The sequence below is a fragment of the Polyodon spathula genome, chromosome 43 (genome assembly GCF_017654505.1).
Source record: "Polyodon spathula isolate WHYD16114869_AA chromosome 43, ASM1765450v1, whole genome shotgun sequence".
Classification (NCBI taxonomy): Eukaryota; Metazoa; Chordata; class Actinopteri; order Acipenseriformes; family Polyodontidae; genus Polyodon; species Polyodon spathula.
Window position 1 is genome coordinate 3,029,208 of NC_054576.1, and position 17,393 is coordinate 3,046,600.

Below are 17,393 nucleotides of genomic sequence, written 5' to 3' on the forward strand. Positions count from 1 at the left end.
CTTGATCAGCCCCCACTGTGTCTAGCTAACAAGCTCAGGTGTGTCTTATTATTAAACTCCTAGTGAAAGCAGGACTGGATCACTCTGCTGTGCAGCGGGAGTCTGGTTTCCAGCTTTGAATTGTGTTTAGGGGTGTATTAAGGGTGTGCTTCTGTGTTTAGGGGTGTATTAAGGGTGTGCCTCTGTGTTTAGGGGTGTATTAAGGGTGTGCCTCTGTGTTTAGGGGTGTATTAAGGGTGTGCCTCTGTGTTTAGGGGTGTATTAAGGGTGTGCCTCTGTGTTTAGGGGTGTATTAAGGGTGTGCCTCTGTGTTTAGGGGTGTATTAAGGGTGTGCTTCTGTGTTTAGGGGTGTATTAAGGGTGTGCCTCTGTGTTTAGGGGTGTATTAAGGGTGTGCTTCTGTGTTTAGGGGTGTATTAAGGGTGTGCCTCTGTGTTTAGGGGTGTATTAAGGGTGTGCCTCTGTGTTTAGGGGTGTATTAAGGGTGTGCCTCTGTGTTTAGGGGTGTATTAAGGGTGTGCCTCTGTGTTTAGGGGTGTATTAAGGGTGTGCCTCTGTGTTTAGGGGTGTATTAAGGGTGTGCCTCTGTGTTTAGGGGTGTATTAAGGGTGTGCCTCTGTGTTTAGGGGTGTATTAAGGGTGTGCCTCTGTGTTTAGGGGTGTATTAAGGGTGTGCCTCTGTGTTTAGGGGTGTATTAAGGGTGTGCCTCTGTGTTTAGGGGTGTATTAAGGGTGTGCCTCTGTGTTTAGGGGTGTATTAAGGGTGTGCCTCTGTGTTTAGGGGTGTATTAAGGGTGTGCCTCTGTGTTTAGGGGTGTATTAAGGGTGTGCCTCTGTGTTTAGGGGTGTATTAAGGGTGTGCCTCTGTGTTTAGGGGTGTATTAAGGGTGTGCCTCTGTGTTTAGGGGTGTATTAAGGGTGTGCCTCTGTGTTTAGGGGTGTATTAAGGGTGTGCCTCTGTGTTTAGGGGTGTATTAAGGGTGTGCCTCTGTGTTTAGGGGTCGTATTAAGCACTTGGATGTTGTGGCTTTGCTGCGCAGGATTCAGCCCCCCCTGGGATTTGGGAAGCTGTGCCCTCATCGTGTTGCCTGCAAGGTAAACCATTTTCAAGGTTAAAACCGGATTCCCAAAGTTACAAAACCAATCGAGGCATGAAGAAAATGAATACATCTGTACTATAAATACTGACCCGAGTTTACCGCTAAAGATAATGCCATTAAGATAATCCTCGTTAGTGCTTTTGAAAAGAGGCCTCGTTAAGATAATCATACACTCTTTTTACATTTTTTTTTAAATAAAAAGTTTGTATTGAAGCCTGTTCAGGGCTGGGAATCAGACTCCTGTTGCACAGCAGTGTGATCCACTCCACGTTTCACTAGCAGCTTGATCAGCCCCCAGTGTGTCACAGCTGTGCAGCGGGAGTCTGCTCCTAGTGAAACCAGGACAAGCTCAGGCCGTCATCATGGATCACTTTGACTATCTGTCTGATTATTAAACTCCTAGTGAAAGCAGGACTGGATCACACTGCTGTGCAGCGGGAGTCTGATTATTAAACTCCTAGTGAAAGCAGGACTGGATCACACTGCTGTGCAGCGGGAGTCTGATTATTAAACTCCTAGTGAAAGCAGGACTGGATCACACTGCTGTGCAGCGGGAGTCTGAGTTTCATTGTTGCTCCTCTGTGATTTAGTTCGTCAAATTGCAGGGACGGGAATCACACTGCTGTTTCACAGCGGTGAGATCCAGGCAATATTAAACTCCTAGCTTGATCAGCCCCAGCGTGTCTAGATAACCCCAGACTAGTGTGCGGGAGTTCGCCCAGGATATAATTGTGGATCACTTAGTCTGAAATGAGTGTGCAGGAGGGAGTTTGGGATCACACCGCTGTGCTAGGGACGACAGTCTTATTAAACTCCTAGTGAAAGCAGGACTGGATCACACTGCTGTGCAGCGGGAGTCTGATTATTAAACTCCTAGTGAAAGCAGGACTGGATCACACCGCTGTGCAGCGGGAGTCTGATTATTAAACTCCTAGTGAAAGCAGGACTGGATCACACTGCTGTGCAGCGGGAGTCTGATTATTAAACTCCTAGTGAAAGCAGGACTGGATCACACTGCTGTGCAGCGGGAGTCTGATTATTAAACTACTAGTGAAAGCAGGACTGGATCACACTGCTGTGCAGCGGGAGTCTGATTATTAAACTCCTAGTGATAGCAGGACTGGATCACACTGCTGTGCAGCGGGTGTCTGATTATTAAACTCCTAGTGAAACCAGGACTGGATCACACCGCTGTGCAGCGGGAGTCTGATTATTAATCTCCTAGTGAAAGCAGGACTGGATCACACCGCTGTGCAGCGGGAGTCTGATTATTAAACTCCTAGTGAAAGCAGGACTGGATCACACCGCTGTGCAGCGGGAGTATGATTATTAAACTCCTAGTGAAAGCAGGACTGGATCACACTGCTGTGCAGCGGGAGTCTGATTATTAAACTCCTAGTGAAAGCAGGACTGGATCACACTGCTGTGCAGCGGGAGTCTGATTATTAAACTCCTAGTGAAAGCAGGTCTGGATCACACTGCTGTGCAGCGGGAGTCTGATTATTAAACTCCTAGTGAAAGCAGGACTGGATCACACCGCTGTGCAGCGGGAGTCTGATTATTAAACTCCTAGTGAAAGCAGGACTGGATCACACTGCTGTGCAGCGGGAGTCTGATTATTAAACTCCTAGTGAAAGCAGGACTGGATCACACTGCTGTGCAGCGGGAGTCTGATTATTAAACTCCTAGTGAAAGCAGGACTGGATCACACTGCTGTGCAGCGGGAGTCTGATTATTAAACTCCTAGTGAAAGCAGGACTGGATCACACCGCTGTGCAGCGGGAGTCTGATTATTAAACTCCTAGTGAAACCAGGACTGGATCCCAAGTGACGACACGTGCACTCAGACTTAATAATCCGCTGATGGTCACTTTATCCTTTCCTCATTCCTTCTTTGGCTAATTCCATGTTACATGTGTTCCTTCACAGGTTGGAAAAAACACGGACGCACGGCTTAGCACAACACACTGGCACATTTTTTACTCCAGCACGCTGTAAAAACACAGTGTGGACGGACCTGTTCACAGCGGGAGTCTGATTCCCATCCCTGCTGTTGCTTTACCCTTTCCTCATTCCTTCTTTGGCTAATTCCATGTTACATGTGTTCCAATTTGGAACGCACGGACGCACGCGCACACACACGCACGCACTCACATGCACGCTGTAACACACGCAGTGTGGATTTGGCCCTTGTTCTCTGCTCCTGCCTCATGGTTTGGGCCCTCACTTGGTGTGTTTTGTGTGTGTGTGTGTTTTCTCTGGTGTGTATGTGTTTTCTGGTGTGTGTGTTCTCTGCTCTGTCTCTCTGGTGTGTGTGCTCTCTGCTGCTCTGTCTCTGGTGTGTGTGCTCTCTGCTGGTGTGTGTGTGCTCCCTGCTCTGTCTCTCTTGTGTGTGTGCTGTGTGTCTCCCTTGTCTGTCTCTCTGGTGTGTGTGTTCCCTGCTCTGTCTCTCTGGTGTGTGTGCTCTCTGCTCTGTCTCTGGTGTGTGTGTTCCCTGCTCTGTCTCTCTGGTGTGTGTGCTCTCTGCTCTGTCTCTCTGGTGTGTGTGCTCTCTGCTCTGTCTCTCTTGTGTGTGTGCTCTCTGCTCTGTCTCTCTGGTGTGTGTGCTCTCTGCTCTGTCTCTCTTGTGTGTGTGCTCTCTGCTCTGTCTCTCTGGTGTGTGTGCTCTCTGCTCTGTCTCTCTGGTGTGTGTGCTCTCTGCTCTGTCTCTCTGGTGTGTGTGTTCCCTGCTCTGTCTCTCTGGTGTGTGTGCTCTCTGCTCTGTCTCTCTGGTGTGTGTGCTCTCTGCTCTGTCTCTCTGGTGTGTGTGCTCTCTGCTCTGTCTCTCTGGTGTGTGTGCTCTCTGCTCTGTCTCTGGTGTGTGTGCTCTCTGCTCTGTCTCTGGTGTGTGTGCTCTCTGCTCTGTCTCTCTGGTGTGTGTGCTCTCTGCTCTGTCTCTGGTGTGTGTGCTCTCTGTCTCTCAGAGGCTGGTGGCGATGAACATGCCTCTGAACAGCGATGGCACGGTCACCTTCAACGCCACGCTCTTCGCTCTCGTCAGGACCGCGCTGAAGATCAAAACCGAAGGTCAGTCCCACAGCCAGGCCTGGGCTCCCTTACAATTATAATTACAGTGACAATTACAGTTAGAGTTAGTGCGGATCAGAATAGCAGGCAAGACGCTGAAGGGATATCAGCTTGCATCGTACAGCACCCTAGACAGTATTCTCTCATAGATGCATGTGTGTGCGTGTGTGTGCGTGTGTGCGTGTGCGCGTGTGCGCGTGTCTGTGTGTGTGTAATACACATGTATGTGTGGTGGGGTTCAAAACAGTAATGGTATCTCCATTTCTGTTTAGTTTTGTGTTATCTTGGATGGACAGTGACGCTCTGAGATTGATCAAGTATGAAATCTCACCACAGTTACAGTCTATTTCAATTGGTGTGCCCTATCTGTTGTCGAAAGTGACCTGTTTCGTGCTTACTTTCCTTTTGTCTCTGACGTTAGGTTATATTAACAGAGGTGTCAATTCAATATGTTAACAAGGGAACATTATTCAGCAGCTTTCACTGGACTCTATGAAGCTGAATCAGTTCATTCTATATAGAGGGGGTGCAATTCAATATGAGAACAAGGGAACATTATTCAGCAGCTTTCACTGGACTCTATGAAGCTGAGGGAGTTCATTCTATATAGAGGGGGTGCAATTCAATATGAGAACAAGGGAACATTATTCAGCAGCTTTCACTGGACTCTATGAAGCTGAATCAGTTCATTCTATATAGAGGGGGTGCAATTCAATATGTTAACAAGGGAACATTATTCAGCAGCTTTCACTGGACTCTATGAAGCTGAGGGAGTTCATTCTATATAGAGGGGGTGCAATTCAATATGATAACAAGGGAACATTATTCAGCAGCTTTCACTGGACTCTATGAAGCTGAGTGAGTTCATTCTATATAGAGGGGGTGCAATTCAATATGTTAACAAGGGAACATTATTCAGCAGCTTTCACTGGACTCTATGAAGCTGAGGGAGTTCATTCTATATAGAGGGGGTGCAATTCAATATGTTAACAAGGGAACATTATTCAGCAGCTTTCACTGGACTCTATGAAGCTGAGGGAGTTCATTCTATATAGAGGGGGTGCAATTCAATATGTTAACAAGGGAACATTATTCAGCAGCTTTCACTGGACTCTATGAAGCTGAGGGAGTTCATTCTATATAGAGGGGGTGCAATTCAATATGAGAACAAGGGAACATTATTCAGCAGCTTTCACTGGACTCTATGAAGCTGAGGGAGTTCATTCTATATAGAGGGGGTGCAATTCAATATGATAACAAGGGAACATTATTCAGCAGCTTTCACTGGACTCTATGAAGCTGAGGGAGTTCATTCTATATAGAGGGGGTGCAATTCAATATGATAACAAGGGAACATTATTCAGCAGCTTTCACTGGACTCTATGAAGCTGAGGGAGTTCATTCTATATAGAGGGGGTGCAATTCAATATGATAACAAGGGAACATTATTCAGCAGCTTTCACTGGACTCTATGAAGCTGAGGGAGTTCATTCTATATAGAGGGGGTGCAATTCAATATGTTAACAAGGGAACATTATTCAGCAGCTTTCACTGGACTCTATGAAGCTGAGGGAGTTCATTCTATATAGAGGGGGTGCAATTCAATATGTTAACAAGGGAACATTATTCAGCAGCTTTCACTGGACTCTATGAAGCTGAGTGAGTTCATTCTATATAGAGGGGGTGCAATTCAATATGTTAACAAGGGAACATTATTCAGCAGCTTTCACTGGACTCTATGAAGCTGAGGGAGTTCATTCTATATAGAGGGGGTGCAATTCAATATGTTAACAAGGGAACATTATTCAGCAGCTTTCACTGGACTCTATGAAGCTGAGGGAGTTCATTCTATATAGAGGGGGTGCAATTCAATATGTGAACAAGGGAACATTATTCAGCAGCTTTCACTGGACTCTATGAAGCTGAGGGAGTTCATTCTATATAGAGGGGGTGGAGTTCAGTAGTAATGTTGCCAGCCCGTTTTCTCGTGTGTGTGCGTGCCACACCGAGTCAGGCGTGCTGGTTCTATCGTCTCACCTGCCCGTCACTCTGAGACAGGTAACCCAGAGCAGGAGAACGAGGCGCTCCGCATCGTCATCAAGAAGATCTGGAAGAGAATGAAACCCAAGATCCTGGACGAGGTCATTCCTCCACCTGAGGGTAAGAGATACGGCACCGTGCAATACAGCGCAGAGTAACGCAGCACAGTGAAAGCATGAGAGATACGGCACAGTGCAATACAGCGCAGAGTAACGCAGCACAGTGAAAGCATGAGAGATACGGCACAGTGCAATACAGCGCAGAGTAACACAGCACAGTGAAAGCATGAGAGATACGGCACAGTGCAATACAGCGCAGAGTAACACAGCACAGTGAAAGCATGAGAGATACGGCACAGTGCAATACAGCGCAGAGTAACGCAGCACAGTGAAAGCATGAGAGATACGGCACAGTGCAATACAGCGCAGAGTAACACAGCACAGTGAAAGCATGAGAGATACGGCACAGTGCAATACAGCGCAGAGTAACACAGCACAGTGAAAGCATGAGAGATACGGCACAGTGCAATACAGCGCAGAGTAACACAGCACAGTGAAAGCATGAGAGATACGGCACAGTGCAATACAGCGCAGAGTAACACAGCACAGTGAAAGCATGAGAGATACGGCACAGTGCAATACAGCGCAGAGTAACACAGCACAGTGAAAGCATGAGAGATACGGCACCGTGCAATACAGCGCAGAGTAACACAGCACAGTGAAAGCATGAGAGATACGGCACAGTGCAATACAGCGCAGAGTAACACAGCACAGTGAAAGCATGAGAGATACGGCACAGTGCAATACAGCGCAGAGTAACGCAGCACAGTGAAAGCATGAGAGATAGGGCACCGTGCAATACAGCGCAGAGTAACATAGCACAGTGAAAGCATGAGAGATACGGTAATGTGACACCAATTAATCCTTCTCTGTGAAGTGTATTGATAAGCCAGGGTAACCGCGGGTGAATGCAATAGTATAGCCATGAGGAAAGTACAGGGGTGGGGGAGTTGAAACAATCCCATAGGGAACATCTCCTGCTTTCCCGGGAGCAGGCGAGGAGGTGACTGTGGGAAAATTCTACGCCACGTTCCTGATCCAGGACTACTTCAGGAAGTTCCGCAAGAGGAAGGAGAAAGGCATGCTGGGAGAGCCGGAGCACAGCAATTCCAACAGTCTGCAGGTGAGAGACGAGCAGAGCGGCTGTTGAACGGCAGTGTGGAGATGCACGCCCTAGAAAACATTGTTATTATCATTATGAATGGGTCATCTAGCAGGGGGGCTGAACTCTGCACCATCAACAACTGCTGATGCTGCTGCAGAGTCTCTTCCAATAGGACCTCGACCATCCAGACCCTGAAGCAGTTCATGACCTCATTGTACCTGCCTAGAGAGGGACAGCCCTCCAGGACTGTGTAGACATTCACCTGGAGTCCATGTGTGATGAAACTGGTTGTTCACGTTCTTGAGAGTGTCAGATGCTGGGGATTTCTGAGGGTGCCTGTCTGTCTGTCTGTCTGTCCCATCAGTGATGGGACTATGTAATCACACAGCTTGTCAGTGACAGGCTGGTCTATTGATTACTGGTTATTGATTGTTGGTTGGGTTATTGACAGGCTGGGCTGCGCACTCTGCAGGATCTGGGCCCGGAGATTCGCTTGGCCATGTCATGTGACATGGAGGAGGAGGAGGAGGAGGAGGAGGAGGCGGGGCCAGCAGAGAAAGACGACGCCCACTATAAGGTCAGCGGTGTTATTGAATGTAGCATTTTGATATGCAGCATAAACCACCAGTGAGAAAATCAATGAGTTGTTTGTTTGTTTGTTTGTTTGTGCTGCAGAATGACAGCGTCTTCTCAAACCACTCTGACCAGCACCCCACGGGCAGCGCCAACGGGGGCGGGGGGGGAGCAGCTCGGGGGGCGGGGGGGGATCCCCATTCGGGGAGGGGGGCGGGGGGAGACGCTCAAGCGGGAGGGGTAGCGCACCGTGGGTTGTCGTCGGAGGCACACAGAGGCCAGCCCGCAGGAAGACCATCAGCACAGTCCGGGTGTCCGTCGTCAGCCTGCACAAGAGCCAGCCCGCAGGACAGACCATCAAGCACAGCGACACGGGGGGGGCAGAGGAGCCCACAGCCACACGCAGCCACAGCCAGTGGCCCCCCAGAGCCGTCTGCAACAGGTGAGGGCATCACTTTTGTACCAACCGCAGCCTGGACTGGGAACAGTAATATCATTGATTTATTTTGTCTTTCTGAAGTAAAGCAGGGTTTGCTTCTATGACAGACACTTGAGGTAAGGGTTTTCCGAAGGGGGCTCGTTGTGTTTGATTTCACACCAGTCTGCGCATTGTCAAGCCATTTCAGCAGTTTCACAGTGCCACCCACTGCCCCTGGGAAAGGCTGTGTTTCTGTGGGAGAAAGGGGGCTTGATACCAGGAGGTTCAAATCTCAGCTCAGCCTCTGACTCACTGTGACCCTGAGCGAGTCACTTCACCTCCTTGTGCTCCGTCCTTCGGACGAGACGTCAAACACACAAGGTCCTATTGGAAGAGACTCTGCAGCAGCAGCAGTCTCTGCAAGTCGCTTTGGATAAAAGTGTCTGCTAAATAACTCTAATAATAATAATAATTAAAAATGAAGCAATATGTTTGACACCTGGAGGAGTTAGTGGCAGTGCGAAGGGGTCGTAGTGATCACTAGCATCTCTTTGTACTGTTGAAGGGGGGGTTCGGGTGTTTGTTTTTTACCTTTGAGTTTTCAAGAGTCTCTGTATTGATATTCCTGCCCCCTGTCCCCCAGGAGAGACTCCGGTGAGGGGGACCCCACTGCGTCTCGGAGGGAGGAAGTGGTCCTGGAGGAGCTGGGAGAGGAGACTTACTCTAGAGAGCAGGGATACTACAGCAGAGAGGAGGACTCTGAGAGCACAGCGTCCAGAGAGAGGTACAGCCTGGAGAGAGGGAGAGGAGAGGAGAGGAGAGGAGAGGAGAGGAGAGAGGGATATTACTGCCTGGAAGCCCAGAGAGACGCCGGAGAGAGAGGAGGAGGAAAGAGTCTCGGAGGGAGGAAGTGGTTCTGGAGAGATGAGGGAGAGGAGACTTACTCTAGAGGAGCAGGATTATACAGCAGAGGGACAGCAGAGGAGAGAGAGGTACATCCTAGAGAGAGAGAAAGGAGAGAGAGAAGAGAGAGAGAGGGAGAGAGAGAGAGGAGAGGGCGGTCCAGTTTGAGAGAGCACGAGAGAGAGAGAGAGGAGGGAGGGGAGGGAGGAGGAGAGAAAGAGAGAGAGAAGGAGACGGGAGAAGAGGATATAGGTAAAGAAGAAACTCCTAGTGAATGACGAGTGCTGTTGTATCTCTCTGTACAGCCAGGCCAGCTCAGGAGAGATGATCCGCCCCTAGGACCCCGGGCCTACAGAGAAATAGAGGGGGAGGCCCGAGCCTGAGGGGGGGGGGGGTACAGCCTGGAGAGAGAGAACTGCATTGTACAAAGCAATGGGATGAAATACAGGTAAAGAAACTCAAAGTGAATGCTGTGTGTTTGTCTCCCTCTGTCTGCCAGGCAGCTCAGCGCAGATGATCCGCCCCTCTACCCCGGGCTCAGAGAACATATCTATGATGGACAGGTGCCGAGCCCCGCCCTCGACGGCGGTCACTATGGCAACGGCTACGGCGAGGGACAGCCAGCGGCGAGGAGACGCCTGCTTCCCCCCACACCCACAGGTCAGCCCTGATCTTATTGGAATCATGAACGTTAACGAGAGAGGGAGAGAGAGAGAGAGAGAGAGAGGAAGAGAGGGAGAGATAGAGAGAGAGAGAGGAAGAGAGGAATGGAGAATGCTGTGCTATCGAGGCTTGTTTGGGCTGAATGGTCATTCTTCTTCCCAACCCTTTCTTGAGATCTCATGCGTAACCTTGCCGTGTTCCAGGTCGGAAGCCTGCCTTCAATATCCAGTGTTTGAGGAGACAGGGAAGCAACGATGACATCCCAATCCCAGGAACCTACCACCAGAACTCACCACCCTGCCGCACACGTACACAGGTGACAGGGCTCCCCTACAGCCCTACCCCAGAACTCCCCGCCCTGCCACACACACACACAGGTGACAGGGCTCCCCTACAGCCCTACCCCAGAACTCCCCGGCCTGCCCACAACACACACACAGGTGACCAGGGCTCCCCTAAGCCCTACACCCAGAACTCCCGCCCTGCCACACACGGTTCACAGGTGACAGGGCTTTCCCTACAGCCCTACCCAGAACTCCCCCGCCCTTTTAGGCACCCACACCACAGGTGACAGGGCTCCCTACAGCCTACCCTCAGAACTCACCGCCCTGCCACACACACGACGCACAGGGCCCCTACAGCCCCTACCCCAGAACTTCCCGCGACTGCTCCACCACACACAGGTGACAGGGCTCCCCTACAGCCCTACCCCAGAATTCCCCGCCCTGTCACACACACACACAGGTGACAGGGCTCCCCTACAGCCCTACCCCAGAACTCCCCAGCCCTGCCACACACACACACAGGTGACAGGGCTCCCTACAGCCCTACCCCAGAAATCCCTCAGAAACACAGTGACCCCGCCCCCTCAGCCCAACACCACCCCACAACACCCACACACACACACACACAGGAGACAGGGCTCCCCTACAGCCCTACCCCAGAACTCCCCGCCCTGCCACACACACACACACACACACACAGGCACACACACACTGAACTGTCCGCCTGCTGATGGCTTCCTCTGAACACACCATATGGGCTTAGTGTGGCTGTATAACTGTTGCAAACTTATGTGCGGGATCGGGAGTTAGAGGATGGGAGTTTCGTGTAATGGTCTCTGTCCAGGGAAGTCGAGGATGGTATGGCCACCGGATTCATCTCGATGGGTGTCCACTGTCCCGAAGCTATTCGGTATTGATCGCTTAGTAATTTAGCAGCAGTTGAATGTTTTATACTACCTATTGAATGATTCAAATGCTCTTTGAGGGGTGGGAGAATTGATGGGTGTCAGTATTCCCTAGTTGTACTAGAGCCCGAGCGATAACGATTTCTGTAGTACGGGGAACTAACGACCACAAACGATCTCTAGTCGCTAGCTAGCTCCTAACTCTCTATCATCTCTTCCTGATCTGAGAGGAAAGCTTCCTTCGGAGACCTCCTAAGTATCGCTATCGTTAAGAGAGGAGATCCTCACAGCTAGCCTTCTTCCCCCTACCAACTACAAAAAAACTTCCTCTCAGCTCTTTCTCCCAAATCTTTCTCTAACTCCGATTCTACTCCAACCCTCGGCTATTCTTTGCTCTCCCCCATATCTTGACTCCGAGAAGTATGCTCCGATAGAGAAGGGCGAGCTCTCTCTCTCCCCCACTTTCTCCTCTCCTCTCTTCTCCTCACTCCCCCTCTCTTCTCTCTTTCCTCACTTCCCCTCTCTCCTCTCCTCTCCTCTCTACTCTCTTCTCTCTCTCTCTCTCCTCTCCAGACATACGGCAGCTATGACTCCCGGCGCAGCAGCAGTCATTCCTCTGTGTGCTCGTCTCACTCCTGGGCGACCCCGGGTCCGAGCCGCGGCCGGCTGTTCTACGCGCCCCTCATCCTGGTGGAGGAGGGCGGGGGCACAGCGCTCTGGGTGGGGGAGGGGAAGAAGCCCGGGGGAGGGAGCTCCAGCCTGCCACCCTCAGCTCGGAGCCCAGCCTGGTACACCTCCACTGGGGGTGCGGGGTCCGTGAGCCACCCCTACACAGCGTACACCAGCCTGCGCGTTCCCACACACCTGCAGCAGAGCGACCGGGACAAGAGAGGCAGCGCAGACAGCCTGGTGGAGGCTGTGAGTACCAGCGCAGACACGCACTCTCCCAGCTCATAGTGAAACCAGCACTGCATCAAACTGCCATGCTCCTCTGCATCCGTCCGTCTGTCTGTGTCTGTCTATCCATCTATCCATCTGTCTGTCTGTCTGTCTGTCTGTCTATCTATCTATCTGTTATCCCCCATATTGCTCTATCTACTCTGGTCTCTGACTGTCTGTCTGTCTGTCTGTCTGTCGTATCTATCTATCTTCTATCCGTATCGCGTATCGGTGTTCTCTGTCTGTTTGTCTGCGTTTGCTTCGGACCACTACAATGGTCTGTCTGTGGTGAGATTAGGGTCAGAAGTATCCTCAAAGTCCCACGTAACCGGACGAACGTCCAGCATGATTATTTTCTAAGATCTAGGATCTGGTAATCAGGGACAGAGTCTGTCTGTCTCGACTAGCTCTCTGTGATAGACTCAGTCTCCTCTGTCTGTCTGTCTGTCTGCTCTCCGTATCTATTTCCAAGAGAGGGAATTCGTCTGACTAGCTCAACCTCTACAGCATTGAAATGTTAGAGGAAAAGAAGGCGGATCAGTAGATAGACCCCCGGAGAGTAGTGGGCTGTAGGTGATGACACCCCTCCCCTTCTCTCCCTCTCTGCTCCCCCTCTCCGTCTCCCCTCCCCCTCTCTCAGGTCCTGATCTCAGAGGGTCTGGGTCTCTATGCGAAGGACCCCAAGTTCGTTGCGTTCGCGAAGCGCGAGATCGCCGACGCGTGTCACATGACCATCGATGAGATGGAGAGCGCCGCCAGCGACCTGCTGAAACAGAACATACCAAGCGGGGGCAGGGGCGGGGGCTTCCTGCAGCACACCGAGATGGAACTGTCCAGCCTGGGCCAGCTGTATAGCGACGAGGAGCCAATGAGAAGCAAAGAGGAGGAGGAGCTGGCTGACGAGATGACCTGTGAGGCTTCATTCTGAGAGGAGAGAGGCCATTGGGCGAGGGCGAGGGCTTGGGCCTCTCTGATTGGTGCAGATTGATCACACTTATCACAGCCCTTAGAACAGTGAAGTTAAAGCACAACAAAGGGTACTATAGCACAGTGTGTGTGTGTGTGTGTGTGTGTATAAAGCATTGTAAAGCATAGGGAAGCATTGTAAAGCACAGAGAGGTCTGGCTAAAGCATAGGTAAAGCATTGTAAAGCCAGCAGAGGTCTGGTAAAGCATAGGGAAGCATTGTAAAGCACAGAGCGGTCTGGTACAGCATAGGGAAGCATTATAAAGCACAAAAAGGTTTGGTAAGGTATAGGGAAGCATTGTAAAGCACAAAGAGGTCTGGTAAAACATATGGAAGCATTGTAAAGCCACAGAGAGGTCTGGTAAAGCATAGGGAAGCATTGTAAAGCACAGAGAGGTCTGGTAAAGCATAGGGAAGCATTGTAAAGCACAGAGAGGTCTGGTAAAGCATAGGGAAGCATTGTAAAGCACAGAGAGGTCTGTCGGAGCCTCTCTACAAGCCAACGAGACCTCGGATGGTAGTCAGAGCGAGAGAGAGAGGAGAGAGAGGAGTTCACTCAAGACACTATGGGATAACTATACAAGTTAACACCAACCCAAAAATCCAATAATATTGGTTATTATATTTGCATAGAAACTAAAATAAAATTCAGTTGCGACATATTAAATATCTTTTAATAGTTTTTTTTTTTTTTTTTGATTTTGTTATAATTGTGTGTGTGTGTGTGTGTATACAGACTGTCACAGTACTGGGCTCCAGCAATCGCAATTCAGGCAGACTTCTGATTGAGATTTTAAGTTGTGTCTCCTTTTGATTCTGCTTGAATCTTGTTTTTCCTTAGGGTTAATGTTAATTTGTAGAAACAAATAAATAAAATAAATAAAATAATAATAATAATAAATAATAAAATAAAATGAGTTCATCTCCTCGATTCTTGTTCCAGAGACTTAACCCTAGAACAGCGAGCTAGTCTGCGTGCAGAACGAGAAATCACATGGCAAGCCGTAGGTATTTCAAAGTTAGAAAAACAGATTTCAGTTGTGATGTTAATGCAGGCAGTCGGTAAGACTTCACGCCATCGCTGCCGAGGAGCGTGCTCAGTCGGGACCCTCGCGTCCACGGAATCTTAAATCTACAGGTCCAGCCACTTCATTTGCAAACTGCAGCCTCCGTTCAGCCTCCCGGAGCAGTCTGGAGATTATTCTGTTCACCGGGGTCATGCCTTGGCGTTTGGTAGATTTTCTATAAACTGAATGCACAGCTGTGGCCAAAAAGACCGAGAATTTTAGGATTGAGACATGAATAATATATTTATATGTCAACTTAATGTTTTTATCATGTTTTTACTCAGTATCTAGGGGGGGAAAAACTATACAGAGCGCTGGTGTGCAATTCAATATGATAACGTCACATTATTCAGCAGCTTTCACTGGACTCTATGAAGCTGAGGGAGTTCATTCTATATAGAGGGGGTGCGATTCAATATGTGAACAAGGGAACATTATTCAGCAGCTTTCACTGGACTCTATGAAGCTGAGGGAGTTCATTCTATATAGAGGGGGTGCGATTCAATATGTGAACAAGGGAACATTATTCAGCAGCTTTCACTGGACTCTATGAAGCTGAGGGAGTTCATTCTATATAGAGGGGGTGGAATTCAATATGCAAGGGAACATTCAAGCTTTCACTGGACTCTATGAAGCTGACATTCTATATAGAGGGGGTGCGCCCCCGCTACGTTACCGGCTTACTACTAACTGGTTCATTCAATATGTTAACATTATTCAGCAGCTTTCACTGGACTCTATGAAGCTGAGGGAGTTCATTCTATATAGAGGGGGTGCGATTCAATATGTGAACAAGGGAACATTATTCAGCAGCTTTCACTGGACTCTATGAAGCTGAGGGAGTTCATTCTATATAGAGGGGGTGCAATTCAATATGAGAACAAGGGAACATTATTCAGCAGCTTTCACTGGACTCTATGAAGCTGAGGGAGTTCATTCTATATAGAGGGGGTGCAATTCAATATGATAACAAGGGAACATTATTCAGCAGCTTTCACTGGACTCTATGAAGCTGAGGGAGTTCATTCTATATAGAGGGGGTGCAATTCAATATGATAACAAGGGGACATTATTCAGCAGCTTTCACTGGACTCTATGAAGCTGAGGGAGTTCATTCTATATAGAGGGGGTGCAATTCAATATGTTAACAAGGGAACATTATTCAGCAGCTTTCACTGGACTCTATGAAGCTGAGGGAGTTCATTCTATATAGAGGGGGTGCAATTCAATATGTTAACAAGGGAACATTATTCAGCAGCTTTCACTGGACTCTATGAAGCTGAGGGAGTTCATTCTATATAGAGGGGGTGCGATTCAATATGTTAACAAGGGAACATTATTCAGCAGCTTTCACTGGACTCTTTGGTGCTCTATGAAGCTTCATTCTATATAGAGGGGGATGCAATTCAATATGATGAGAAAATAGGGAACATTATTCAGCAGCTTTCACTGGACTCTATGAAGCTGAGGGAGTTCATTCTATATAGAGGGGGTGCAATTCAATATGTTAACAAGGGAACATTATTCAGCAGCTTTCACTGGGACTCTATGAAGCTGAGGGGGTTCATTCTATATAGAGGGGGTGCAATTCAATATGTTAACAAGGGAACATTATTCAGCAGCTTTCACTGGACTCTATGAAGCTGAGGGAGTTCATTCTATATAGAGGGGGTGCAATTCAATATGATAACAAGGGAACATTATTCAGCAGCTTTCACTGGACTCTATGAAGCTGAGGGAGTTCATTCTATATAGAGGGGGTGCAATTCAATATGTGAACAAGGGAACATTATTCAGCAGCTTTCACTGGACTCTATGAAGCTGAGGGAGTTCATTCTATATAGAGGGGGTGCAATTCAATATGTTAACAAGGGAACATTATTCAGCAGCTTTCACTGGACTCTATGAAGCTGAGGGAGTTCATTCTATATAGAGGGGGTGCAATTCAATATGTTAACAAGGGAACATTATTCAGCAGCTTTCACTGGACTCTATGAAGCTGAGGGAGTTCATTCTATATAGAGGGGGTGCAATTCAATATGTTAACAAGGGAACATTATTCAGCAGCTTTCACTGGACTCTATGAAGCTGAGGGAGTTCATTCTATATAGAGGGGGTGCAATTCAATATGTTAACAAGGGAACATTATTCAGCAGCTTTCACTGGACTCTATGAAGCTGAAACAGTTCATTCTATATAGAGGGTGTGCAATTCAATATGAGAACAAGGGAACATTATTCAACAGCTTTCACTGGACTCTATGAAGCTGAATCAGTTCATTCTATATAGAGGGGGTGCAATTCAATATGTTAACAAGGGAACATTGCAGCTTTCACTGGACTCTATGAAGCTGAGTGAGTTCATTCTATATAGAGGGGGTGCAATTCAATATGTTAACAAGGGAACATTATTCAGCAGCTTTCACTGGACTCTATGAAGCTGAGGGAGTTCATTCTATATAGAGGGGGTGCAATTCAATATGAGAACAAGGGAACATTATTCAGCAGCTTTCACTGGACTCTATGAAGCTGAGGGAGTTCATTCTATATAGAGGGGGTGCAATTCAATATGTTAACAAGGGAACATTATTCAGCAGCTTTCACTGGACTCTATGAAGCTGAGGGAGTTCATTCTATATAGAGGGGGTGCAATTCAATATGTTAACAAGGGAACGATTATTCAGCAGCTTTCACTGGACTCTATGAAGCTGAGGGAGTTCATTCTATATAGAGGGGATGCAATTCAATATGAGAACAAGGGAACATTATTCAGCAGCTTTCACTGGACTCTATGAAGCTGAGGGAGTTCATTCTATATAGAGGGGGTGCAATTCAATATGAGAACAAGGGAACATTATTCAGCAGCTTTCACTGGACTCTATGAAGCTTTGGTAGTTCATTCTATATAGAGGGGGTGCAATTCAATATGATAACAAGGGAACATTATTCGGCAGCTTTTGTCCCCAGCAGTAGAGCTCTGTTCTTGTAATGAAAGCTGACTCCGGTCCTGTCTCTCTGCTTGTAGATCATTTCTGCTCCTCCTCCTGCCTGTTCTTTTCAGAGTCTCTCTTATTTGCGTGCGTGGGGGTGCAGGGATGGCAGTAAGACTCCTTTTGCAGGGGGGTGGGGTGGGGTGGGGTTATTGTTTACACTGGTGAGGCAACTTGCAATGAACGGCAGCCCCTTGAACTGAAGGGAGAGCTGGGCGGCAAACCTATCCCTTTGAAAGATGAACGCCTGACCCTTCTGCTGATGTCACTGTTATTAACCCAGCTGCTAGGATTCAGATTCCTTACAAGCTGAGGG

The 17,393-nt window shown here is 48.5% G+C and overlaps 1 protein-coding gene across 1 annotated transcript in view; it reads left to right on the forward strand.

Moving 5' to 3' along the window:
* LOC121305498 (voltage-dependent L-type calcium channel subunit alpha-1D-like) overlaps positions 1-13,169 on the forward strand; it is a 43,508-nt gene extending 30,339 nt beyond the window's left edge. The window contains exons 37-48 of the mRNA XM_041237138.1: positions 999-1,095; positions 4,064-4,166; positions 6,225-6,326; positions 7,261-7,388; positions 7,822-7,947; positions 8,046-8,126; positions 8,219-8,385; positions 9,005-9,145; positions 9,764-9,924; positions 10,131-10,243; positions 11,690-12,034; positions 12,696-13,169. Coding sequence (XP_041093072.1) covers positions 999-1,095; positions 4,064-4,166; positions 6,225-6,326; positions 7,261-7,388; positions 7,822-7,947; positions 8,046-8,126; positions 8,219-8,385; positions 9,005-9,145; positions 9,764-9,924; positions 10,131-10,243; positions 11,690-12,034; positions 12,696-12,983 — 1,852 coding nt within the window. The 3' untranslated portion in view covers positions 12,984-13,169. The remainder of the gene's footprint in view (positions 1-998; positions 1,096-4,063; positions 4,167-6,224; positions 6,327-7,260; positions 7,389-7,821; positions 7,948-8,045; positions 8,127-8,218; positions 8,386-9,004; positions 9,146-9,763; positions 9,925-10,130; positions 10,244-11,689; positions 12,035-12,695) is intronic.
* The last annotated feature ends 4,224 nt before the right edge of the window (positions 13,170-17,393 follow it).